Source organism: Dreissena polymorpha, unplaced genomic scaffold (assembly GCF_020536995.1).
Source record: "Dreissena polymorpha isolate Duluth1 unplaced genomic scaffold, UMN_Dpol_1.0 chrUn060, whole genome shotgun sequence".
NCBI classification, from domain to species: Eukaryota; Metazoa; Mollusca; class Bivalvia; order Myida; family Dreissenidae; genus Dreissena; species Dreissena polymorpha.
In genome coordinates, this window is record NW_026273374.1 from 142,548 (window position 1) to 169,411 (window position 26,864).

At 36.3% G+C, this 26,864-nt stretch overlaps 1 protein-coding gene across 2 annotated transcripts in view; it reads right to left on the reverse strand.

Moving 5' to 3' along the window:
• The window catches only part of LOC127863923 (stromelysin-1-like), a 61,609-nt gene extending 35,275 nt beyond the window's left edge, over positions 1-26,334 (reverse strand). For both annotated transcript variants that reach the window (XR_008041247.1, XM_052403609.1), the window contains exon 1: positions 26,169-26,334. Coding sequence is in view for 1 of the 2 variants with exons in the window: in XM_052403609.1 (XP_052259569.1) it covers positions 26,169-26,330 (162 nt within the window). In the remaining variant the exon portion in view is untranslated. The remainder of the gene's footprint in view (positions 1-26,168) is intronic.
• Between the last annotated feature and the right edge of the window lie 530 nt (positions 26,335-26,864).

Genomic DNA, 26,864 nt, shown 5'->3' on the forward strand with positions numbered 1-26,864 from the left:
CGTATCGAATTGCGATGGATCAAAATACTTGATCAGACAATATCTGACATTACGCTCATTTCTATGCATGAACGAGAAACTTGCATACAGCGTCACAATTTCATATTCACGTTGACCTTGATCATATTGTGGAATCTAGCATCTTGTTGCATCAACATTTTTCGCAATGTGCAGCAAAATAAGAAACAAATAATATAACTCAAAATTTTACGATAAAAAGCCAGTCTTTTGACAAACTCAATCATTCTCGTGTGATTAGCAAAGCGACATGGCCTCCAAACAACTTACAAATACTGGTGTTCAGTTAGGTGATGAAACTCATCCATTGAATTCAACATCCAGTGAGATCATACAAAAGAATCCAATTTTGTACTCACTTCTCACAATGAGTGACGAAGAATTTAACACAGAATATCGATCGCGAGAAAACGATGCAGCTGCTAATTTCAAGGCTCAGTCATCACAGCACAGTTCCAACGAATCAACAAGTTCGACTAGTACAAAGACTTCGAATAAACGCAAAGCTATGGCTAATTTTGACGATCAAAGTATCAAAAGACATAAAGACTCACGAAATGCAAAACTAGACGCTATTACAACTCAAAATAAGAAGACTGACTTTGTAGATGAGTATTTAAAAAAACAACAGTTAATAAAATCGTCGCACGGCAAAGCTCAGATAAGAATCAACAATCTCAAAAAAGTATTGCTGATGCTAAAATCTGAAGAAAGTACCATTGACAATTCAAGCCAAAACTCTTTCCTTGGACATGCGACAACGCATATTTCGAAAGTTATTGAAAGTATATCTAGCGAATTACAGAGCAGTGGCGAAATCGACTCGTGCAGAGTTTGTAAAAATGAAGACAATCCACCAACAATTATAAGCAAGACGTGCGGGCACGGATTCTGCTGTATGAACTGCATAGTTAAGTATTTTGAATACGTTTACAACAAAAATTCTGGGCAATTGATTTGTCTGAAATGCAAACATCAATATGATAAGAATGCAACATGTCAAATTGGTTCTCGCTATGGCATTGTTGGTTGATACATATAATGAATAAAATGTATAGAACCTTACAACGTGTTTTGTTTTACATGATTGATGCTTGTAAAAATTGTTACCGTATATGCTTATACAGCTACAAGGTCATGTTTACCTTGAGCAATTGTTCGAACTTGACTTCACATCAACAAACGTTATTATGCAACAATTGGCTTTCTTTGCAACTTCAAGGTCATGTTAACCTTAATAAAAATTGGAAATGAAAAGTCTCATCAACAAACATATTGATTCTTTCTGCTTTTTGATAACAAGAAGGTCATCAAAACCTTCACAAACATTGACACTGAAACAAGAGTGTAGATGCACTAAGATGCTTTGTAGAGAGAGGAACGTCGATGTCATTTTGCATCAGACCTGTTATGAGGGCTGTGTACTTAAATTCTCATACTTTCTTCTACAGATATGAATCTGAACCAATAACTGACTTGTGGTTGTACTTGCTAGCTTACACATTCACAAACATTGACACTGAAACAAGACAGCAGATGCACTTAGATCACATGAATTTGTAGACAGAGGAATGTCAAGGTCATTTTGTATCAGGCTGTTATGTAGGCCGTGTACTTAAATTCTCATACTTTCTTCTATAGATATGAATCTGAACCACGAATTGGATTGTGGTTGTGCTTGCTAACTCGCACACACTGTGATTTCTCAGACTCATATCAGAGCTAGGACTTGAACCTAGATTTCCTTCTGCGAGAGAAGGCGTTCTTCCTTGAACCACTCTGATTAAATGAACTGATTACACTGCACACATAACACACACAATGAGTTTTGTGGCCAGACATGAATGTGCTGACAGAAAACATGCTTTCAAAAGTGGCTTTTAATAGTTTTTTTTCATCATTTGCATCATACCGGTTATGTTGGATGTGTACTACTCTGTGAAATGTTATAGACATAAATACAAAAATCTGAAACAAGAGTGCAGATACACTCAGATGCTTTATAGACAAGGGAATGTCAAGGTCATTTTGCATCAGGCTGTTATGTAGGCCAAGAACTCAAATTTGCATATATTATCCCATACCTATGAATAAAAAGAAATCTGAACCAAGAGTTGGAATGTGGTTGTACTTGCTAACTTACACATTCACAAACATTGACACTGAAACAAGACAGCAGATGCACTTGGATTACATGAATTTGTAGACAGATGAATGTCAAGGTCATTTTGTATCAAGCTGTTATGTAGGCCGTGTACTTAAATTTCCATGAACTGATCATTACTGCACAACAAACACACACCACACAATGAGTTTGATGGCCAGACATGAATGTTCTGACAAAAAAGCCTGCTTTCAAAATTGCAGTTAAATACTTTTTTCTCATCATTTGCATCATACCTGTTATGTGGGCTGAATACTAAAATTTTCATATATTTGTCTATAGTTATGAAATCTGAAGCAAGAGTGCAGATGCACTTAGATTCTTTGAAGACAGATGAATGTCAAGGGATGATAACAGTAAACAAAATATTGCAAATGAAAGCTCTAATCAACAGAACCAGATTCCTTACCGTTGGGTTCTTGGGTACTACAAGGTCATAATAAGCTCCATGAATATTGAAACTAAAACAAGAGTGCAGATGCACTTAGATGCTTTGTAGACAAGAGAATGTAAAGGTCATTTTGCAACAGACTTGTTATGTAAATGTAGGCTATATGTCCTTAAATTTTCATATTTTCTTCTTAAGATATGAATCTGAACCAAGAATTGGATTGTGGTTATGCTTGCTAGCTCACACACAATGTAAGATGTGCTTGGAATGGCAATCTCTTTTTGTATCAGACCAGTTATGACAGCCATGTATAAAAATTCTCATATTCTAATCCATATAGATGAATAAAACAAATCTGAACCAAAAATTGACTTGTGGTTGTACTTGCTAGCTCACACACAATGTAAGATTCCTTTGCAATGTCAAGGTCATTTTGCATTGAACTTGTTATGCAGGCTGTGTACTAAAATGCTCATATACTCTACTATAGTCATTAAAACAAAAACCATCTGAACCAAGACATGGCTTGTGGATGTGCTTGCTAGCTCACACACAAACTCATATCAGAACTAGGGCTTGAACCTAGATTTCCTTCTGCGAGAGAAGGCGTTCTTCATTGAACCAAAATTGCTTTTATATACTTTTTTCTCATCATTTGCATTATACCTGTTATGTGGGCTGAATACTAAAATTTTCATATATTTGTCTATAGTCATTAATACACAAAAAATCTGAACCAAGAATTGGCTTGTGGCTTTCAAGCTCACACCCATAATAACCTTCACCAATATTGACACTGAAACAAGACAGCAGATGCACTTAGATACCATGTAGACAGTTGAATGTCAAGGTCATTTCGCATAAGGTTGTTATGTAAGCCAAGTACTTAAATTTTCATATATCATACTATACCTATGAATAAAAAGAAATCTGAAAACAAAAATTGGCTTGTGGTTGTGCTTGCAAGGTCACACACACACTGTAATATGCGCTCGGAATGGCAATCTCTTTTTGTACCAGACCAGTTATGTAAGCCGAGTATGAAAATTCTCATCTTCTTATTCATATAGACAAATAAAACAAATCTGAACAAAAAATTGGCTTGTGGTTGTGCTTGCAAGGTCACACACACACTGTAATATGCGCTCGGAATGGCAATCTCTTTTTGTACCAGACCAGTTATGTAAGCCGAGTATGAAAATTCTCATCTTCTTATTCATATAGACAAATAAAACAAATCTGAACAAAAAATTGGCTTGTGGTTGTGCTTGCAAGGTCACACACACACTGTAATATGCGCTCGGAATGGCAATCTCTTTTTGTACCAGACCAGTTATGTAAGCCGAGTATGAAAATTCTCATCTTCTTATTCATATAGACAAATAAAACAAATCTGAACAAAAAATTGGCTTGTGGTTGTGCTTGCTAGCTCACACACACTGTAAGATGCCTTTCAAATATTGACACTGAAACAAGACAGCAGATGCACTTAGATTACATGTATTTGTAGACAGATGAATGTCAAGGTCATTTTGCATTAGGCTGTTATGTAGGCTGTGTATCAAAATTATCATATCTTCTCTTATAGACATGAATAAACCAAATCTGAACCAAAACATGGCTTGTGGTTGTGCTTGCTAGCTCAAGCAGACACTGTTAGATGCGCTAAGTGAATTACTGAATCACTGCACAACAAACACACACAATGAGTTTTGTGGACAGACATGAATGTGCTGACAAAAAACCATATTTTTCTAAATTGCATTTATATACTTTTTTTCTAAGCATTTGCATCAGAAATCTTATGAGAGCCATGTATAAAAATTCTCATATTCTTATCCATATGCATGAATAAACCAAATCTGAACCAAAACATGGCTTGTGGTTGTGCTTGCTAGCTCAAGCAGACACTGTTAGATGCGCTTTGTGAATGACTGAATCACTGCACAACAAACACACACATTGAGTTTTGTGGACAGACATGAATGTGCTGACAAAAAACCATATTTTTCTAAATAGCATTCATATACTTTTTTTTCATCCACTTTCATCTGAAATTGTTATGCGTGCTTGCTTGAAAAATTTGCAAATACATACACTATAGGCAATGATAATAAAAACTGACTCGGGACAGACTTACAAATGGGTTTGCTTGTTGATACACACATTTGTGTTGACTTGAAAGAAAGATTGTTGTGACCAAACATTCACATGTTGGCAAAAAGCAGAATTTGCATTTTGTTGTGTATATAGATTTTTTGGAGTTTAGGACATAAAATGTGCTTGCGAATAAGACTTTAACATGGGCAATTGTGCATTCTATGTCTAAAATATGAAAAGTAAGCCTAGAATATTCTGATATATCAGTGCATGTTTTCATTAATACATATATAAAATGTCACATTGAAATGTAAATTCTGGTTAGAAATTGTTCAACTTATGATTTGAGATGAAATATTCCATCACGGTGTTAGCCGCACACAGTTACAAATAAATACTGAGTGTTCATTCATTTTAGAAATCAACTTTGCATGGCAGAGTTTGATGTTTACAAATAACCTACAGTCAAAAAAGTCTGATGCAGCTAAAAAACAAAACAACACATATCAAGTGTTAAACTGACTGACTTTGTATAAATCAGAAGTTTTCACAAAAATCTGAATTGAAGTACACATTTTGTTTACAGTGTTTCACTTTTGAAACAAAAAACTACACAAGATGATCTATCATGTATTTTAACTTTCTTTGTTTACATATGGGATGTGTTGACATTTCAACAATACACGGTTTTGTCTATCATGAAGCAAAAAAATATATTTTGGTGGTACTTACTTGTAATCGTAATCATGTTTTGACAGAATTCATCGTTTCTTAAACTCTCAATCCAAGAAAGAAAGCCTTAAAATGCCTCACATACATGTATCGATACTGTACATAGAACAACACCCATTTTTCGGAAGGTTCGGATGAAACTCATATCTTTGAACGTTGTATTTTTCCAAAAAGCAAAGTAAACTACAAACTTTTTGTCAAGCATGAATTAAAACTATCTTTTCTAGAACTAATGACACCGCATATTGCGCAAAATTCGGCTTGTTGATAAAAATACTCGTCGATGAAAACATAAAACACTTTGTTTACATACAATTGGGGCTTTTGTCGACTTTGTGAAATTTCATGTGTTGGGGAAGGGACATGCATCTCGAGTTTTTATGCTGTTGAGTTGAATAACGGCATACTATAAAAGGGCGAATTGATCGTGTTAGAATCATTTCGATTTTTGAAACTGAACGAACAACACGCATAATGAGTAACAGAAAAGCTTGCGAGCAATGGATGTCAAGTGTGGAGAAAAGTGGCAGTTTCCAGGCATGGTTAGAGAGGCAGAATAAGCATCGTGAGAATGAGTCGACAGCTGGAAACAACAAAGCAGCTTGTAACAGATGGATTAAGAGCATGGGCGAAATGCTGCCAACTGTTTATGACACTACGTTAGTGATTGTGTGTCATAGGTGCAAAAACTTTTTTTCGATGGTGAACTTTTGCCGTAGATGCGAGGCCCTCAGCTGTGTGTCATGTACGCGGATCGACGATCGCTGCGAATGGTGTGGCGAAATTCAGGGCTACGGTCAAAACAGAGGAGCGAGGCTTTTGCATCTGTGATGGACTGATCGAGTGGACTATGTGGGCTGATCTAGTGGACTATGTAAACTGTTGTACGTTGTTGTTGCGAAAGATTGAATGTTTGAAATATTGATTGTTGCAGAATAAAATCGTTTGAAACTACATATACATAGTTGTTTGTATTTGCTTTGATTAGAGTTGGATAATATAGTTTGAGAAAACATACGACACTGGGTTATATCAATAACTAACGCAATAGCGAAATCAAACATTCGTGCACACAATAGTACTTGTTTTTCAACTCTGCGTTTGGTAGTTGCACGAATAAGTATATGTTACTACAAGAATAAGAACAAAACGAATTGAACGGTTCATGATATTTATTTACAACACGATCATACAAAACCTACTCATGTGTCTATCAATAGTCTTGTTCCTGGACCCACCATTCGCAAAAACTGGCAATTCGGTGAATGTTTATGGTGTTCCAAGAACGCATCGTCTGTAGATTTCCAATGATACAACACAATGCCACAACGAAAACATTTGCAACGGTCGTGTTGTCCCAAGTAGTACAACCCGCAAGAAGCAAGCTGGTATTTGTTTGGTTGTATTTGGGGCGACCAATGCTCAAAAGTTTTCAGTCTATCGATATAGTTGTCCATGTAAATACTTGTTCGATACATGCACACAGCGTCGGTATCATCCATGCTATGATATGCGTTTTATTTCACATGCAATTGATTATTTCAACATCTTTATACATTTTTTGTCTCAAAAATACTCTTGGTCAAACGTTACGAGTTTTGTTCTCTTGGCTTTTGAGCTCAACAAAATCCCATTTATGGTTTGAAGTCGTTTTGTGGGATCTTGGTGTGTCCAGCACAAATCATATTTCGGATTGATCAGAATAACCTCAATATCGACATAGTACACAATTTCCGTATCTGTCGCTTTCCAACATTGATCTCGCGTCGAAAATGTAAACTTAGCATCTGGATAGAGATCCGTGATATACATTTCGACTGCTTTATTCCACTGTTCGAGGTTTAAACGTAACATGTGTCGAAAAAAACCTAAATCTTTGAGTTCGACGGCTAGCATTGTTTTGTGTGAAGTGTACTAAGTCAAATTACTGCTATATAACATTTTTCTACAAAACAAACAAACACCTGTGAACGTTTCAACAATTTTATTCAATACTTTGAACATGTACAATTGACAGGCACGCAGCGACAGGTCCAGCATCGGTTTAGTCTGTTAATTTGTCTCTGCGTCATTTTGCCCACGCTGAGAAAGAATGGAGGACGTTTCGCCACCGCAATTTCGGCATCCCAGTCCTCAGTTTTTGGAGTGACGGTTTCTGAAACAGAACAAGCAAAAGTTAGTTACAGCATTCAACGTTTACAATCAAACCTCCAACACTAACATATGAAATTCTTAACAACATACTTTTTATCTCAGACAGCCTAATCTCCATATCCCAGTCCTCAGTTTTTGGAACCCGGAATGTAGTTGCTGGCACAGACATGTTATCGCTTTGAAGGTTAGATCAAGAATGATTTGATCTACCAGTCATGTAGCGCCTTTTATTTGCAGCGACTCTTTGACAACCACTAACCCAAAGCTGTTGTTACTTGTTTCAGTATACAGAATATTTAGGTTTTTGTTGGCCGTATTGTATTCACAAGAAACGAAGTTGTACTTTGATTGCATCAAACGCTCAATTTCCTCACGAAGTGTCGCTGAGTCATCTTGCTGCGAGACCTCAAGAATGCTTCTCATGCGAAATGAGTCAAGTTGTTTGTTCCAAAAATCAGTAGTGCATTTGGGTACGAGTGTTTGACCATAACGTTTGATTAGACACGAAGCCAGTTTGTCATGCGTATTCTTTGAAAATGTTAGTACTCCAATCATACTTAAGGCTTGTGTCAAGTAATAGCTCGTAGCTGCCATATCTTTGGTACATGTTCTTGAAAAATAAAGGTGACACTGATGAACCTCATTGCCGTAGTTATCTTCGTAATCGGTTTGTTCACACAGCAGAAAATCAAACCCATTGCTTTTAGAATCGCTGAACCTGAGCTTCACAAACTGTATGAATTCAGATTTTGATCTATGAATGACAACTTGTTCTAAATCTTGTTGTGTGAAATCAACAGGCAAAACATGTTTTTCGTTGATAACAATGTAACACGATGAATCAAAATCAAAGTTTTGATTTATGTGTGTTGCTAACAACTCGGGTTGGTTTGATTTGATGAGTGCATGCAATTTGCTTTCGCCTTTCCGTTCGATGCAACGAGCCATATCTGTTTTCAAAACCTACTTTTTCAAGCTTATAACACTAACTTTGTAACATGACGGGTTGTATATAAAGCCATGCAACTTATTCAATGTGTCTCATTTACAATCTGACAACCGAAGCGACAACATGTTCGTCCAAACATTGTGCGAAAAATTCATTCGCGAGAAAAGAAATTTCAATGCGAATGGTCACCAGAAGAAGTACATGTTTAGCGTTACATGTCCTTTCACAGATGTCGAGGGACTGCGTTTTACGTCGATAACGAACAGTCCGTATGACTACTTGAACTACAAGCCAACGCTGGACCATGTGTTTCTCGATGAACCGACACTAGCTGCGTTTGAACGATATGTTGACTTGATGTTTTCTGTTGCCGATGAAAAGATTGATATGTGCTACTTCAAAATATTGAAAACATTAGTACCAGAACATTTCGCAACTCTAACCGAGCGCATAAAGAAGGGTAGATACATGCAGTCGAATCCCACGTTAAACTACAGACTGCCGATATGCATAATACCAGTGTTGGAGTTGCACGGAATCGAGGATTTTAGCAAAGTCTATTCGGTGAAATCCACTTGCCTATCTTTGGAAAGGACACAGATACGATTGAAGCTGAACACCTACTTTCGAGCAGTCATGACATTACTCGATTGTTCGGAAAATGATATCGTGGAAATATTGGTGAAAAAAGGAGTGCTACCGAGTAAAAACTTTCAGCTTGTCAGTACACAGAAAGAGCTCACAATAGGTCTGAAAATTGTGAGAAGCTGTGGTGAAATATACGAAGCGTTGCAAACTGGCATCGAAATGAGAGAGATGAATGCTAACGTATACTCACTGCAACCAAAATATGGATATCCAAATACAAATTTGTGTCAGGCGTTAGAGGTTTTGTTTGTGATGCATCCTTTGTACCGCAAGCACATCAACAGTCTTCACATTGAAACGGAGCTGATCGATGGGGGAAAAGGTAGATTAGTCAATGCTATTCCTAATCGCAAACGCAAATTTGTTGAAGATCCAAAGGATCAGTCGAGTCTCCCCAAAAAGATGCTTTGCAAAATTTGCAAAACAAATGAAATGCCTTGTTTTGATGTGAAGGCATGTTCGGAGCAAAATGAGATAATCAGTATGCCGGTCGATTTGTCAATCGTGAAAGAAGAAATTGCGGAAACGTTTATCCCAGAACAAGAGGTACAAGAAGCCCCAATGCCCGTTAGCGAAATGTTACCTGAAGAAGACCCATGTAAAGTTTACTTCATCAATCAGTGTCAAAACGAAGAACACGAAGATATGCTCTCTCAAGCGGTTAGAACATGCATTCCCAACATTCACATCCCACCAAACTTTGTCGCATTTTGTGTGTCAAAGGAATTGCTGACAAACGGCCTCGTTTTGTACATTCCTGCAGATTTTGTGTTGTAGTCTGTTAAGTTCATATTTTTTGTTATATAGCTATTACATGTGTTTTGTTAGATGAATGAAATAAAATCCAGCAATGTTGCGCTTCATACTATTTGTCTTGTTTGTGTCTCTATGTAGCTGTAACGATAACTGCTTCAAGAAATCGCCAGAGCGCGATCTGGGTATATACAATGGTGCATTCTCGATCGTTTCCTATGATGATGCGCTAGACAAGTTACGCAAAATTGTATATATTCCTGAGAGAATGTACACAACGCAATATGATATTCTCGAGGCCATACGAAAAGTCATAAATCAAAATTTGGGCGTGAAAGACAATTATTTGACAATTGATAATCACAGGGACAGGTTTTGTTTCCAAATCAAAGGCAAACTCTTTTTGATTTTGACCCCGAATATAGGTAGGATGCTAGCTACTGATTCTCTATGGCGATTCTTGGTACCAGACAATACATCTAATCATGTTGCAGACATCGAAAAACGCAGTAGCGATAATGATTTTGTTACATCGACAGTTTCAAACGAAATTGACACACACACAAACAGCGAAATGGAAAACACAACGCTTGCTTATATCCCCAACAATGGTTCGACAACCACAAAGGTTAACAAAAAAAGCACGCAAGCAACACTGAGAGTCGCACACGAAAATACCACTAAAACATTAAGTAAAAAACATAACACATCAGTTGTCAATGCCCTTAGCGATGGTTCAACAACCACAAAGGTTGAAGAAAATAGCGATCTTGGCACATCGATAGTTGCAAACGAAACTAGCACACAACAAAACTACAGTAAAATCCATAACATAACGAGTGGTAATATCACAAATAATGGCTCAACAACCACAAAGGCTAACGAAAATAGCGAAACAGGATCTGTCCTTGTTATAATCGAAGTTGTGTTTTGCATTCTAGCCGTGTTTGCAATCGTTCTTGGACTTATAGGATTTGTGTATAACGTTATAAAAAAAACACAGGAACTAAAATAAATATAAAACACACTTATACAAACGGATCTTGTCATTCTTGATGTTCTAAGCCAACCATGCGGTCGTTTATCATTTTGTGTTTTTTCATTGTTGTCCGCGCAGACACAACAGTTCAAAGTGTTTCTTCAACAACCACATCGAGAGTTGCAAACAAAACTAGCACACAACAGAACTACAGTGAAATCGATAACATAACGAGTGGTAATATCACCACCAATGGCTCAACAACCACAAAGGCTAACGAACATGGCGAAAAAGGATCTGTCGTTGTTATAAGCGAAGTTGTGTTTTGCATTCTAGTCGTGTTTGCAATCGTTTTTGGAATAATAGGATTTATGTCGTACGTAATAAAAAGATCATAAGAACTAAAATAAATATAAAACACACTTAAACAAACGGATCTTGTCATTCTTGATGTTCTGAGCCAAGCATGCGGGCGTTTATCATTTTGTGTTTTTTCATTGTTGTCCGCGCAGACACAACAGTTCAAAGCGTTTCTTCTTACGGTTTACAAAACTGTTATTGCAATGTGTGTGATCCGACTAAAAGTATTGGTAAAATATATGATGGATCTTGCTACTTTATCAGTATTGAGCAACAGTTCAAAGTTGGAAACCAGTTTTCAACGCACGTCAATGTACGTAAAACTGTAAACAGTGCCGACTATAATGCATACGATGTGGTCATTTTTGGACAAAAAAACATTCATCTAAAAACGGTTTTCACTCAAGTAAGCAACGAATTTATTTTGAACAACATTCAAGGTTCTATCAAGATAGCGCTGTTCAACAACAAAGATAGGCCTGCTCAATGCGTTCATTTGTTCAAACGAAAATATTTGGGCATTTCATGCGAAACGGCTAACGTAGCCTTGTTAAAAGCGGATCGAGGAGAGTTTGTGACTGTGTCACCTTTCAATCCGCGTGCGTACAAGACATGTTCATTTGACGAAAACGCAGCAGCGTCGATCACATCACCTAAAACTTGTTTCGTGGTGAATGAAGATGGCCAGTGCTTACCAGCAGTGCTGCAAACAGAAGAAGAGTTGCAAAACGCTTTTGACTATCTGATTAACAGAACGCACGACCCGAAGGTGAATGCAATATCTCAAAATTTGATGTTCAAAATTGACAGTCTGAACGAAACGCTCGAATTAAACGATTACGCGATAGTCTATTCGCGAGTGTCATATGATGAGAACAATACGTGCTTGTATATCGACGTGAATGAAAAATCTATTTCGTATGAAGATTGTACAACAAAACGAACTCTGTGTCAGATTAGAATTCCTGGTATGGGACTGGATTCACCGAGTGACGATGATTCCAAAATAAACAGCTTTTGGGTCTTATTTATTGCACTAACATTTGTGGTTGTTTCTTTGGTTATAGTTATAGTTATTGCGTATGTGTTGCAAGGATTTCAATCTAGACGTTTACAAACTACTACAACAGTTCAAATAACAAGCGCCTAACTCGAGTATAAAACCATTCACGCAAAGTCAGTAGTTGTCATAACGTAAAAAAATGTTCAGCTGTGAGTTTGTGGCTGCGATGGTAGCAAATTACTTGGAATGCAAGCAGTTTGAGGACTCAAATGACACTCTTTGTGACATCGTCGAATGTGTGATTTTGCTTGTAAATAGCACTGTTACGATGCATGTTCTTACAAAAGATGAACTGACCATAGCTTGTTTTGATGAAGACTATTTCGCCGAGTTGCTTGAACAAAAGCTGAACAATGGTTTGAGCTGGGATGTGTTTGTGACAGCATTTGTTTTGTTTGCGGCCGTCGTACGTGAAATATCGAATTACAACGCTGAAGGCTTCTACCACCTGAATAAACTACAGAACGTGTTCCGTAAATATAGACTTACTGACTGGGTTGCAAATCAACCTGGTAAATGGACATCGTTTGTACAGTATTGTAAGCGAGTTTGTTGAATAAAAAGTAGAAAACAGACAAATTTGTGTTAAGTTGTTTTATTCAGTATCGCATTCACATTCAACTTCACTTTCTATAGATGTCGATATGTTCGAAGCCAAATTTTCGAATAATTCATACTCATCGATAATGTCTTTGAGACCAATCATATCGATGATTTCTTTGCACATATCAGAACCATTGGTTTTAAGCAAACCGTGTTTCTTCTCAACCACACCATCGCGGTCAAAAATGTTGAAATATAGTTTTGTATCGTCTGGTCTGTCCATAACAAGCATCAAGTCGTCCTCGTCGTCATCTTCACCCAATCTTACATACACATTCAAATGAACTGTTAGTCCAAAGCATGTGATTTTGATCTGATAATCGAACTCGGGTTGAGGTTCATAGTCAGGAGAAAAAAAATGCATATGGTTCAAATGTTTCAGATTTTGACATGCGAAACAATTTCACCCTAGGCTCCTCTGTGGATATTATGCTCATATGCTTTGATATGATGTCCCACAACTTATTCGCAGCAGATTGAGATTTGATTTTCCATTTTCTTTTCTGTATACGTTTCTGCTCTGGTGTTTTCGAACGAGCATTGAAGCATATGCATTGAACGTTCTCCATGTTCTAAAATGTGACCAATGTGGCAACGTTTACAGACAAAGTGAAACGGTTTGTGAAATAGATCGTTACAAAATTTGCATATAAAAGCGCAGCATAAAAAGTAAGCTTCATTTCATTTGTTGATGTTCGCGACTCTATTTCTTGGCATTTTGCTTATTCGATTCATCATCGAAGAACGAAACCCCGATTTTTGGGATCGCAAAAAGACTAAACTTGACAACAACAAGAAGCCATGATCGGTGTTACAATGCTTGCGATGATCTGTATTCAAGACTTACGATGGTGGTTTTCTGTTAGAAAAATACGAAAAGAATGCATACAGGTTATGAAAGAACTTCGTGAACGCTTTCAAGCAATTAGTTGCTGTGATTGCAAAGACTGCAAAAAACGTATGGCTCAACTTCACCTGGAAAAAGAACAAGCAGTGAAAGACTCGCGTACTTGTATAATTTGCTGCAATGAAGAGAAAACCTTTGCCGTAACACCATGCATGCACCTTTTCTGCGTACACTGTTGCTGGCACATGCATATATATGGGAACAAATGCGCTGTTTGTAGATCTGAAATATTTGATTGGAAGCGGATTCATTGGACTGATTAGTGTTATGACTTTTAGTGCATGCTTGTGTGTGTATTTGTTTGAATAGTATCGTCAAATAAAATGTTGAAATGCATTTTATGTTTTGGTTGTTAGTTTGGTAGAGAAGATGCAAGTATATTGACGTTTTGGGTTTTATCTTGCTGCGTGAAGAAAACAAACACGCGTGTTTACTGTTTTTGCTCTTTATTTTCAACATACAACAAACAAAATACGACATTTAGTTCATAACATTTTCTTCTCTGCGCTTTCGGCTCAAACTACGACTGAACACTTTTGTAAAGCTTCTCTTTCTAGTTCTCGACCGCTTTTCATCGTTTTCGCTAGGTTCGTTGACAGACATTGGTTTTTGGTTTTCCTTAGACTCGTTTTCTCGTCTTAACAATTCGTTATCATACGCGGTTTTGTTGTGAAATGTAAGAAGTTGTGGAATGCGTTTAAGAAACATCACCACTTCTGTCATGCCTAGGTGCTCAGCGAGTTCGATCATGTTTACCAGGCTAGAGATTGACTGCCAATCCGAGTAATCTAGCGTGAGACCGTTACATTGGTACTCAGACAGGTTCATGAGAATTTCAAACACGTTCATCAATTCTTGAACACTGTACTTCGGCTGAATCTTGACATGATTTGTCTTAACGTTAGTGAACATTTTCACAATTGCTGCTGGGTATGATTTTTGTTCTTTGCCCACATAAAATACAACCCTGTCTTTGCTTTGTTTAAGCGACTGAATGAGCTTTGAAGAGATTTCAATACCAATATCGTACTTCAGTTTAGTGAACAAGCGATTAGTGGCTTCGGTGTCAGTGACCCGTTTAATATCTTTAACGTTTATGGTTGACATGGTTGACATGGTTGTGTGTGGTTTGAGTGTTTCTATAGAAAAACTAACCTTAAATAGATTTTTATCGCAGTTTTCCAAACCGTAATTTGTGATTGTATAGACAGTTGAACATCCACAAAAAGTCATGTTTTTTCTTGAGCTGGGAATCACATCCTATAGTGTTAATCATAACAAGAAAAACATAAACTCCTAAAAGCGAATAAGGACAGAGTGAAGTGTTTCTCGAAGTTTTGTATGTATCGTAAATAAACTTTATGTATGTGGAATTGTTAACTGTACTTTCGTCAAACAATGAGAAAAAATTGTAAGCTTTAAGTCGGTTGTATCCACAAATAGGATCGCCAAATACTGAATCAAAATGGCTTGTAATTTCGCTAGTTGTCAATTTTTTGAACAACGACATGCGTTCATCGTCTTTGAACTCATTGAGAACCATTGTGACACACGTTTGAATTCCACACCCGAGTTTTGAGTTCATTTCTACTAGCTTGCTTTCGAATATTCGTATTGGTTCTTCATATTCTGTTATGTATTGAAAAATGCATAGCGAGCATTCGTGGTGATGTCTAGAGTACATGGGTGAAAGCAAGTAGGTGTTTTGTGCTAACTGTTCGTCTTCGTCAACAATCAAAACCTCGTCAATATCCATTGATAAGGCAACAAATGTTTACAGTTCATTGATACAATTTATTTACAACATATACAAAAAATGTAACACACACAAGTCAACATAATCATACAATATTGCAACAACGTAGTCATTCGTCATCATCGCTCAATTCTAGATCACTGAGTATAGTCTTTTCCTTTTTCGGTTTCTTTGCAGCTTTCGTTTCACCAGATTTGCGCATTCTTTTAACAGCCAGACCGTTCATAATTTCCTTTTCATCATCGTTTAGCGTATCTGAGATTTCTGTATCGGAGATGTCGATATCGGCATATTTGCGTTTTTCCTCAACATTGGAAGATTTTATTCGCTCTATTAGCGCAAACATGTTTTCGTCTTCCCCAGAACCGAGTATTTTGTTAATCACATCAATTGGAATTCGATCGAAAACGTTAGAGCTCACAGTCTTCACAACATCGTCCTGCAGGTTTTTTGTTTTCTTGATGCCCTTTATCAGATTCTGCGTTCTTACTTTGAGGCTTTTGTACTGCGCTAGTTTGGCATCAATCTGTTTTAGTTTCTCTGAAAGTTCTTTTATCTTCAAATAATCGTTAGGCGACAAGAAGACACCTGACTCGACTTCAGAAACCAAATTCCTTTTCACGCCGTGATTGAGTACAGTGTTCGCAAACTGCTGTATTCGTTCTCGGTTGTTCGTTTTTATAGCATAGCTCGAGGTCAACATTGCTTGTGCCATCGTAGAAAGTGATTGCGAGTGTGCTTATTTTGTTAACTGCAGCTATATATATACGCTTGAAAAATAATGCACGCCTTACTTGTTCATCATTGGCTGGAATAAACGAATGTAGTACGCCTCTTTTGCTTTACGCACATGCTTGTCTCGCTCTGTCTCCAAAACGAATACAGTGTAACGTTCTTTTACATCGCACAAGTGTTTCCCACATTCTATCAAATGATCAGTAGCTCGACAATAGTGCTGTTCTGTTCGAATATGAGAGTTGTGTGTGTGAATGCGTTTTCTCAAATTAACGGTCTCGCCAATATACTCACCGCCGCAAGTTTTGCACTTCAGAACATATATAACATCTTTTGATTTACAAGTCAAGTTCTCTCCATCTTCAACAATGTATACAAAACCACAATTGAACTGAAAACTATTTTCACTCTTTATTTGAGAACATAAAGTGCAACGCATACCGTTACATGGTTTAACTTTGTAATCCATACAAATTTCGATATTTCGAGATTGTGAATAAAAATGTGTTTATACGCTTTTTGTTACTGAGACGTGAAGATCAGCTGGTACCGTGAAATTGATTCCGTGTTCCTGCATAGCACAAGTAATGTCAAAACACGAACAGTTTTGCGAATTTAGCTGACTGATATGTAGAGTTTTACTAACTTTTGTGAAACAAAACTCGATTGTCAAGTCGAATATGAACACGTTTTCGTCTCCAATATCGTCTAGTATGGTTTCAAAAATGCTTTCGAGCAGTTCTTGTTCATTGATCAAAACGCTGATGCATTTAAAAACGTGGATGGAAAATTCTTGAGTGTTACCAATGCTCTCGCGTTCAATGGTATACATGTTGTCATACGAAGTCATTGTGAGTTATGACAATAGCGGATACAAACGCTTTGATATATGTTAACTCTTTACAACAGTTTCGTTATGCCGAGCTATGCTGTGTAGTACAATTATGAAGCAAATAGCAGCTATCACAAGCACAATGAATCCACCAACACAAACAGCGACAGTTTCCCAAAACGTTAATTTTCTTAGTCCCGGTTCGTCATTCAATGTACTTTTACCCAACAAAACCTCGCAAATCGTGGGACTGTGTTTGCATTTTTCGATTGAAATGGTCTTTGATCGCATATCGACATACGTGCATTCTTGTCCACTGTTCGTCCTTTTGTTGTACACAATGAAGTGTTCGCTTGTGACAGAACTGTCATCTATATTTTTTATTTGAAACTTTGCCTCACTCATATTGTGTGCCGTGTTCTGAGTAATGCTAACCAAATATGAAACAACCGTATTATCCAAATCGTAAACACTCGCAATACTTGAGTGCGAACAATTTTCATCAATCCGAAAACATTTGCCATCATTCGCTTTCACAGCACCAATATCGCAGTATGTGAAATTAGCCAATTGTATGTGTGGTACGCGAATGAAATGACCATTTCTCGCTATAAGCACAGCATTCGTGCTCTCGGTACAATTCTCAATTTGATACGTATTTCTATATAACGACATACAAATCTTATCAACAGCTGTGCCATCTTTGGTGCTGAAGACAGTAAGTCGATATGATGAAGCCTTTTTCGCGAGAATAACTTCGTTACTCACTTGTTTCACTATTTGACTTAGCATCGCACGTAAAGCATGATTACGTTCGTTGATAATCAAGAGTGTGTATTCACGAAACGGAGAAAAATGCGTATTAGAGGAAATCTTGAATGATGAATCCAAGTTGATGAAATAGCAACGATTGTTATGTACTTTGCCGATTGTAGTAGAACGATTACATGTTAGGCAGTAACAATTTTGCAATCCATACGTAGATACTTCTGCAACGGTCTGCTTGTTGTGCTTAATTCCCATTTTATGCTTGTTGATAGCATCTTGCATATTTTGAAATTTTTGGTTAAGGATGTTATCGTTTTTAACTGGCAGACTAACGTTGAGTTTTGGCTTGTTAAGAGCATTTTGAATTTTGTGAGAAGTTTGGTTAACAACAGTATTTTTTTTAACTGGCGGACTTATCTTGTTTTTTGGATTGTTGGTAGAAGTTTGAATATCGTAAAATTTTTGGCTAACGAAAGTATTGGCATTTTGAATATCGTGAACTTTTTGGCTTACGATAGGGTCAACGATAGGTTTGTTTGTTACTGACAGAACTTTAGTGTTTTTGAAAAAAAAGTCAGAAAAATCGATAATTGGAACATTTTCAGCGCTTTGCTTTTCATCCAAATTATCGTCAGAGTAATCCTCATCAAAGTTATCCTCGTCAGAGTAATCCTCGTCAGATTGATCATAGTCAAAGTCGAACTTATCATCGATTTTTAAGCGGATCTCACTCATTTCTTGCTCTATTTGTGTAATTGTGTCTCGCAATTCTTTGGACTTAGAAGGGATTATTTCCAAACCTAGATCATATTCTTTGATATACTTGGCGACTGACAAATCATTCATTTTTCTCTTCAATAACGCATTTTTGATTCGTGTTAACGCATGATCCTGTTTCTCGGGACTAGCACCTTCTAAATTCACATCGCACCATGTTCCGAACGTTGTACACAGTTCAGTATTAAATCTGATGAAGGCATGACCGTGCATCCCATTTGCACAAATTTCACTTCCATCATAGGTCAATGAAAAATTGTATGGAAACAAAGGTATCCAAGCGTGTGTGTAAATCTCAGTAAACACAGATTCCACAAACTCACTGATAGAGTACGTTTTCGGCTCAATTTGCAATCTAACTAAAAGACTGGGTAAGTCGTAAGTGATAAACATTGATCCCGCTACAAAACCATCAACTACACTGTATACCGGTTTCGAAAACGCTTTTTTCTTGTTCGGACATCTAGATAGACCTATGGATTTGCATTGTTGCTCATGACCTTCTAAACTAAACTCTGGGTTTTGCATCCATTTGTTGAAAAATTGTAAATTTTCTTTGACATCGTCGTATAATGACAAATACTCATAGGTTACGTTTATCAACACATAAAATAAACCATTCGTAACGTCAATCGGTGTATTCTGTACATGCTTGAAACAAGACGGTTCATAAAAATTTGGTTTAGGACGTCCTAACGCATTTGTTTGTAAAACTATGGGACAAAACAGGGCAACTATATGCACAAACATATACATGACGAGTTTTTGATGCATTGTCATTTTGGAAAGTTCCTATATAAGTATTTTCTACAAACAAATTGAAGTTATTTGTCTTCCAGTCATTCACATGGATTACACCACAAATAGCATTCCTATGTGTCTGTGGACAGATTTCCAGCATGTAGAAATAAATACAAGAGAACATTTTGCACATCGATTCGAAACGTACGCAAGACTCAAAGCTTCTCTACAACCAACGAAGTTGATAATGTGTCTATTTGATGAAATTGTTGAATTCGTTTGCAGCAAAACAAACATAAGCAAAATCAAGATTCAACATGCGCTGATGGACTCTTGTACTTCAAGGAAAACCTTTTCAGTTTGGTCGTTTCTGATCAAAGATGTGACAAAAGAAACCTTGAACGTTCTTGCTACGAAAGCGAACCTGTGTAGATTCGATTTATTGTATGGTTTCATTCATGCCGAAAACTGGATATGTGGTGCAATTGATTTTCGAGGTGCTGAAAAGTCAAAAGATATTGCCAAAGATATTCTTGAAACAGAGCACGTTTTTGAAATGTTTAGCGCGAATGCGATGACAAGATATTCCAATAAAATGTCCATGAAGAATATTCAATAAAACGTATTGTATCATAGCTTGTGTTTTCGTGATTTGTTCAGAACATACTCAAATAACAAACAACACGCACAATTGTTTCAAGGTTTTTTATTAACATATACAATCGAACACAACAAAACAAACATGCATAAAATGTTAATTATTGAGTCACACATCTATGTGTTAATATCATGTATCACTCGAATGCCGCATCGGATGCATCATCGTCAGAAAAATAAATATGGTCGGCCTCTTCGTCCCGCGTTTCGATGTATTGCGCGAATGCCTCGTAATCAAAAAAATAAATATGGTGGGCCTCTTCATCCAGCTTTTTGTCAATCAAATAGTCATATGGCGATTGAACATAAGGTAGATGTTCAATTTTATTTTGTTCTTCATCATCGACGCCACCGATTTCGTCCGCAAAACAATTGTCGAATTCTTCTTTATATTTTTCCTCCAAAAAACGTTCGTAAGATTGCAAAAACTGATCTTCTATCATATCATCGATATCACGGCTTCTGCAAACCCAACACATTTTTCGATCATGTATTTTTACATCTCGATCATTGGAAACTGTTTGAGTTGTGTAATTATCATCGTCGTTTTTTTCCTGGCAATATGTTTGTTTTTGATCTCGATTTGCATTGCGTATTTTTGTTCTTCGTTTTGAAAGTTGCCTTTGCAAACGCCTTTGTTCAGCCTTTTTACGTTGCTTTTCAGTTTGTTTTTTATAGGAATTGGGGCGGGTACGAGTACAAGTCTTTTCAATTTTCGCCGTAAGCAGGTCATCGAAATCACTGTAATTATCGTATTCGTCATCATTTTGGTTATCTTTGGTTTGAAGGATATCAACCGATTTCGTTGAACATCGTTGGTTATTGCTTTCTGTTTTCGCAATTCCATTGTTTGCTTTTTGATATAGCTTGGAAAACTCATTTTGTAAGTACCGACCGAATGATTCATTGTCAAAAGGACAAGCACGGCTAAACCGTCGCTGACTAAGTTTCACTTCTTCTTCTGTGTTCATGACCCAATCGAACACAAAAGGGCAAACAGGGCACAGCTGTCGATGCCTCAGTTTTACATCTTCTTTATCCATGTTCCAAATGGAAATGTGCACATGGCAAAACACGCATCGAACACACTCAATATTTTCGGAGATTACACAAGTGTCGTAGATGAACCCTTGGCTAGCCAGGTCTTCCTTTGACACGCCGAAATGGGAAGGCCTGTTTTTAAACGATTGAAGTCTCTGATACAACGACATGTTTGCGAACGAACGTTCTTAGACTCAGTAAAGCATTCATCTGCTATTTATACAAAAAATTGTAATGTAAATTTTATGTCCATCCATGTAGCGATCAAATGCCTTATTGTCAGACAAATAAAACGCCCGGCAAAATTAGCGGGGGGGTCTTTTTTAAAACCCCACCCCCCTTATTAAACCGTCAGAACATTTTCCGGGCATATCATATAGCGCCGCATCCCGCACCAAAAATGCACACAAGAAAAAAGTGGCTGTGGGTTCCAAAGCGATTGGAATTACGTTTTGTCGTTATAATGTCATCGTTTTAGTACGAAAAATCATGTACTGTATAGACACTGGACCACATGTTTTAAAACAGATGCAATGCTATCCTTATTGATACTGTATTTTGGAGTTTTATTATTCCATTATTAAACGCATTACCGGCGTGCTGCTTTTTTATAGACTTTCTAAATAGTAATTGCGTTGAGAAGCTTACGAATTATTGTTTAAGCCAGTAAACTTGGATAATAGTTATCACATAGCTTATGGTAAATTTACATTAATGTTACGTACACAATCGGACATTCGTTGTGGTGTATCAAACATAAACAATATCATTTTAATAAAATCATCAGAAAAATGATTGTAAACTGATTGTTTTAATTTCTGGGCATGGGCATCAGTTCCTGAACATTAAATACGTATCTCGGTGGTAAAGGGTGAAATACGTATCTAAGTGATAAAGGGTTAAATGATATGAACACACGATCAGCAAAGTCTTTGGCGTATGCAAAAGCTGGCTTTTGTATTATCAACAGCATGAAGTGTCTGTCATTTGTATTACTTTAAACTTTTAATTTAAACTTAATGAATAAAATAAACAAATACAGAATCATATAGACATAATGAATGCTTAAGATTGAGTTTTTTATAAAGTAAAAAGATGGTATCGAGCATTTGAAACGACGACCCTTTTGAACCGGCGCTTTTGTATCGATCTACCGTCGGGCCCTATGCACCTGTACACGATCCCTTTCAAAATTTATTTACTTTAAATTAACGAATTAATTTAAAAACAACAACACACAGCAGAAAATACATGCTAAGTTATTTTTCCTACTGCTTGCTTAAAGCAGTACTGAAATGTAGGCAGAAGTAAATACATTTATAAAGTCTTCCTTGTTGATTAATTAATAGTTTTACGAATTAATGACTGTTAATTCACAAATATTCAAATATCTTAGTGACCATTGTCGCATAATTTGCATTCTATTTATAATAGTTAAGCCCATAAAGGTACATTTGGAAGCGATATTTACATGTGTGACCGCGTTTTTGTTGTTAGATGTAGCTAAACGATAAATTTTAATAAACTAAATTCCCATAGTGCAATGATTGTATATACACACCTACGTATTGAACTATCATACTCCATCGCCGATGAGAGAACACTTATAAATTGCACAGTACAAAGCAAAGAGAATCATCGTGCTAAAACATGCCATAACAAATGAACAATATTTAAACAAACCGTTCTATCAATATAATCGGCCGTTCGCCTATTACAGCTCGATTGCAAACAATCTCGAATTTGTTTCCTCGGTAGAACCAGTACTACGTGTCTTTTTTGTGTGGGGGGAGGGAGATAAAACGAATGCTCAGAGAGTGGAGATCGAACTCATGATCACCCGGACACCATATACACTACGCCACAGCGACCTTCATCCCTCCTCTGCCTTTTGGGTAAGATCGACGTGTAGTATTAAATATTTGAATATATTCAAGACAATATACAGTACTCTACCAAACAAAAAGCCTCACTCTTTAATAAAAAGGTCAAATATTACAGTAATTACACGTAGTACGCTATTACAGTACCTAACCAATGCGGCATGCACTGAAAAAAGACAACCGCGATATATGAAGATCCTTATAGTTATTTCTTAGTTGAAATAGATTGTCTTCGTGCATATCAACCCGTATGCACACAAGATACGATAGCTTTCTACTTTGGATGGGATCGACTTTGCAGTAAATGGATAGTATCATATCAATTGAAGTGAATGTTTTAATCACGCAATCCATTGCCAACGGCCATATAATCTTACTCAAGAAAGCTTATCGTTTTTCTATTATACACAACTTCAAACGAAATGTGTAAATAATGCACACAAGTCACGAACATGATGTTATACCAAAACACTAGTCACATTTTTGTAATACAAAAAACATAAGGAATTACCTGCTCGAAATCTTCTACAAAGAATGTTGACATCACAATGCCATTGTTTGTACATTTCATGATATAATAAAGAAAGATAGTTCCCTTTCACATGAAAAAGCTATATCTGCGATTTTATCTACCGAATCTGTTGCACGGTTATTTGAGAGAGCAAGTGATAATTTAAAAAACAACAAAACAACAACTGAATATGACGAAAATTAAAACGAGTGTGCACTAAGTGCATTTCGCGCTAAACAAAAAGGCTAATGTAGCAAACAAAGTTTTAAATCATTTATCAGATTAGGTTTTGAGTATAGATAAAAAAAAACAAGAAATATTATCAGGAGGCTAACTCTTGTTACAGCAATTTGGGTATTTTATTTAAGGCATGTGGATAAATGCTTATGGAATACAGTTTAATACATGCAGCAGATCACTTACCAAAATAAATTATTAAAGCGAGATTATACGATTTTGTCAAATATTTATGAATTTATATTAAGTGTGTAAAAAAACTTATTAAACATATATTTCAATATAAATTAAAATAAAAGTTAAGAAGAACATGGTTCGAAAAAAATGCGAAATAAGCAAGATATTTTATTATGAAATCGACCATGTCTGTACGGTCGAATTCGCCAGCTTGAATATCATCATACATGTACGAGGTGAATCTTAATTTAGTTTTACGGATCATTTTATTTCCTGCAACGATATGTATTTATACCACACACGAACATTAACTAAAAAGACGCATGCTTCGGTTATTGTAGGAAAATATGTACGAAATATCTTCGCCACAATCGGCTCGGCGCGCTAATGTGTCTTTTCTGCATTTTATGAAATTCGTCTTCAATGTATAATTTGTCTTGCCTATTTTGTGTAATTGTAACATATTTTTATCAGTATATTATAATTTAACAAATATAAAATTCGTATAATCTCGCTTTAAAATTAATTCACCATATTGGAAAAACTGAAAAGGACTTAGGCCTTTAACCGGTGTAAAACTGGAGGATTAAAGTTGGTGAGCCTCGCTCTAACAATCGGGGCTTAATGCACGTGCGTTCCAGATTAGCCTGTGCATTCTGCACAGACTTGTCAAGGATGACAATTTTTGCTTTATGGTATCTTAGACATGAACAAAGTCTCTTATTAGATAAAATCCAGTTACAGCGAAGTGTCGTCAATGATTCGCATGTGCTGTCTGCACAGGCTAATCAGGAAGGACACTGTTAGCATGTGCATTAAGCCCAGTTTTCCTGGAGCGAGGCTCATTAAAAAAGAGTAAAGCCAAACATGCATCGACAAACGAGCAATAAAACTGGTGTTTTTTTTATTTTGTGACTGATTTTTTTTCAAATTCGTAATTTTTGCTATGTAAATTAATATAATATCAAATTGTTATAATAACATTGGGAAATTAACACTTCCGTATATGTTTAAACACAACTTAATAAAAATTACAAGAACATACTTTTCTAAAAAAACACGTTCAAATCACATTGGCATTGGCTATTATTTAAGGCTATTGCAGTATTTATTATATATTAATTTCTTGAATCCTAAAAATGACAACCGTAAACTGTTAAATCATGAATGCTTCATTGGCCGCGATCTATGATTCTATGCCATGTAATTTACGAAATGCGACAATAGGCTAAACTTTTACTTCCGACGATTCTAAATTAATCCGGCAAGAAACTCATTGCCACAGTCCAGACTTATAAATTCAATCTTAAAAGACCCATCCGAACTTTGTTCTATTGAGTTCTTCAACTTAATATGGACTATATTTAACGCATCCCAACTTTGTTCTATCGAGTTCTTCAAATTAATATGGACTATATTTAACGCATCCGAACTGTGTTCTATTGAGTTCTTCAACACAATATGGACTATATATTTAACGCATCCGAACTTTGTTCTGTCGAGTTCTTCAACTTAATATGGACTATATTTAACGCAACCGAACTTTGTTATATCGAGTTCTTCAACTTAATGTGAACTATATGTAACGCATCCGAACTTTGTTCTGTCGAGTTCTTCGACTTAAGATGATCTATATAAAACGCATCCGAAGTTTGTTCTATCGAGATCTTCAACACAAAATGGGCTATATTTAACGCATCCGAACTTTGTACTGTCGAGTTCTTGAACTTTATAAGGACTATATTTAACGAATCCGAACTTTGTTCTATCGAGTTCTCCAACACAATATGGAATATATTTAACGCATCCGAACGTTGTTCTATCGAGTTCTTCAACACAATATGGACTATATGTTACGCGTCCGAACTTTGTTCGATCCGAACTCAATATCGAGCTTAATTTTGACAAAACAAGACTCTTGTGAAAACGCGATCAGTTCAGTTCACGCAAATTAAATATTTTTGGAATATATTTAGGCCGTGCTCAGTTGAAAAAAAAATATAACAATGTGCATGCCGCACATGCTAATCAGGGACGACAATTTCCGCTTTTATGATATTTTTTGTTTCAAGAAAGTCGTTTCTTCGCAAAAATCAAGTTTATATTCGTAAAGTGTCGTCCCTGATTAGCTTGTGCGGACGGACTGCACAGGCTAATCTGCGACGACTCTTTACGCATGCATTAAACCCCCTTATCAAAGAGCGCGGCTCATAAACAATCAGCAAAACTTACGTCGACGTCAAATCCCCAGCGTAATTCCAGCCTTTTTCGCTGATTTATATACTCTCGCTCCTCGCTAGAAACTTTAAGTTGATTACGCGAACGGCGCTCGAAATGAAAGTTATTATTTGCAATTTCACTGTCATGCGTTATTCCAAATATTCCCGCATACATGCACTGGAACATAATATAGATAAAAACAAATGTTATCAACGAAGATTGGAAATTTGATTCAGTCATCGTAAACTGTTCTATTACCACATTTCTAATATTTTGAGTTCTACACTCTTTCAAATATATTTCCTCACGAATTCATTTGATTTTGTACAGATTCATAACCAAATGAAATGATGCCTTTTTTTCATTCTGTTTGTTATTTTTGCAATTTTGAGAAAAACAAAACAATTTATAATCTTACAGTAAAAAATTCGATATGGTCGTTCATCAAAAGTATTTCAAATTATTATAAATTAACAGTCCATAAGCTACTTTAACCGCTATTACTCCTCTTTCATAAAAACGTTCTATATATCCATTTGTGTTCACGAAAAAAAATATGTTTAATTAAAAGTAAGCATTTAAATAACTTTCTATTTGCAAATAATCATTAACATTTCATTTTCATTATCCTTTATTAAAGGACTATCATGTTTAAACCGTGCATCATCAAAACTATTTCAGAAGAGTTTTTTTCTACTCCACCAAGTT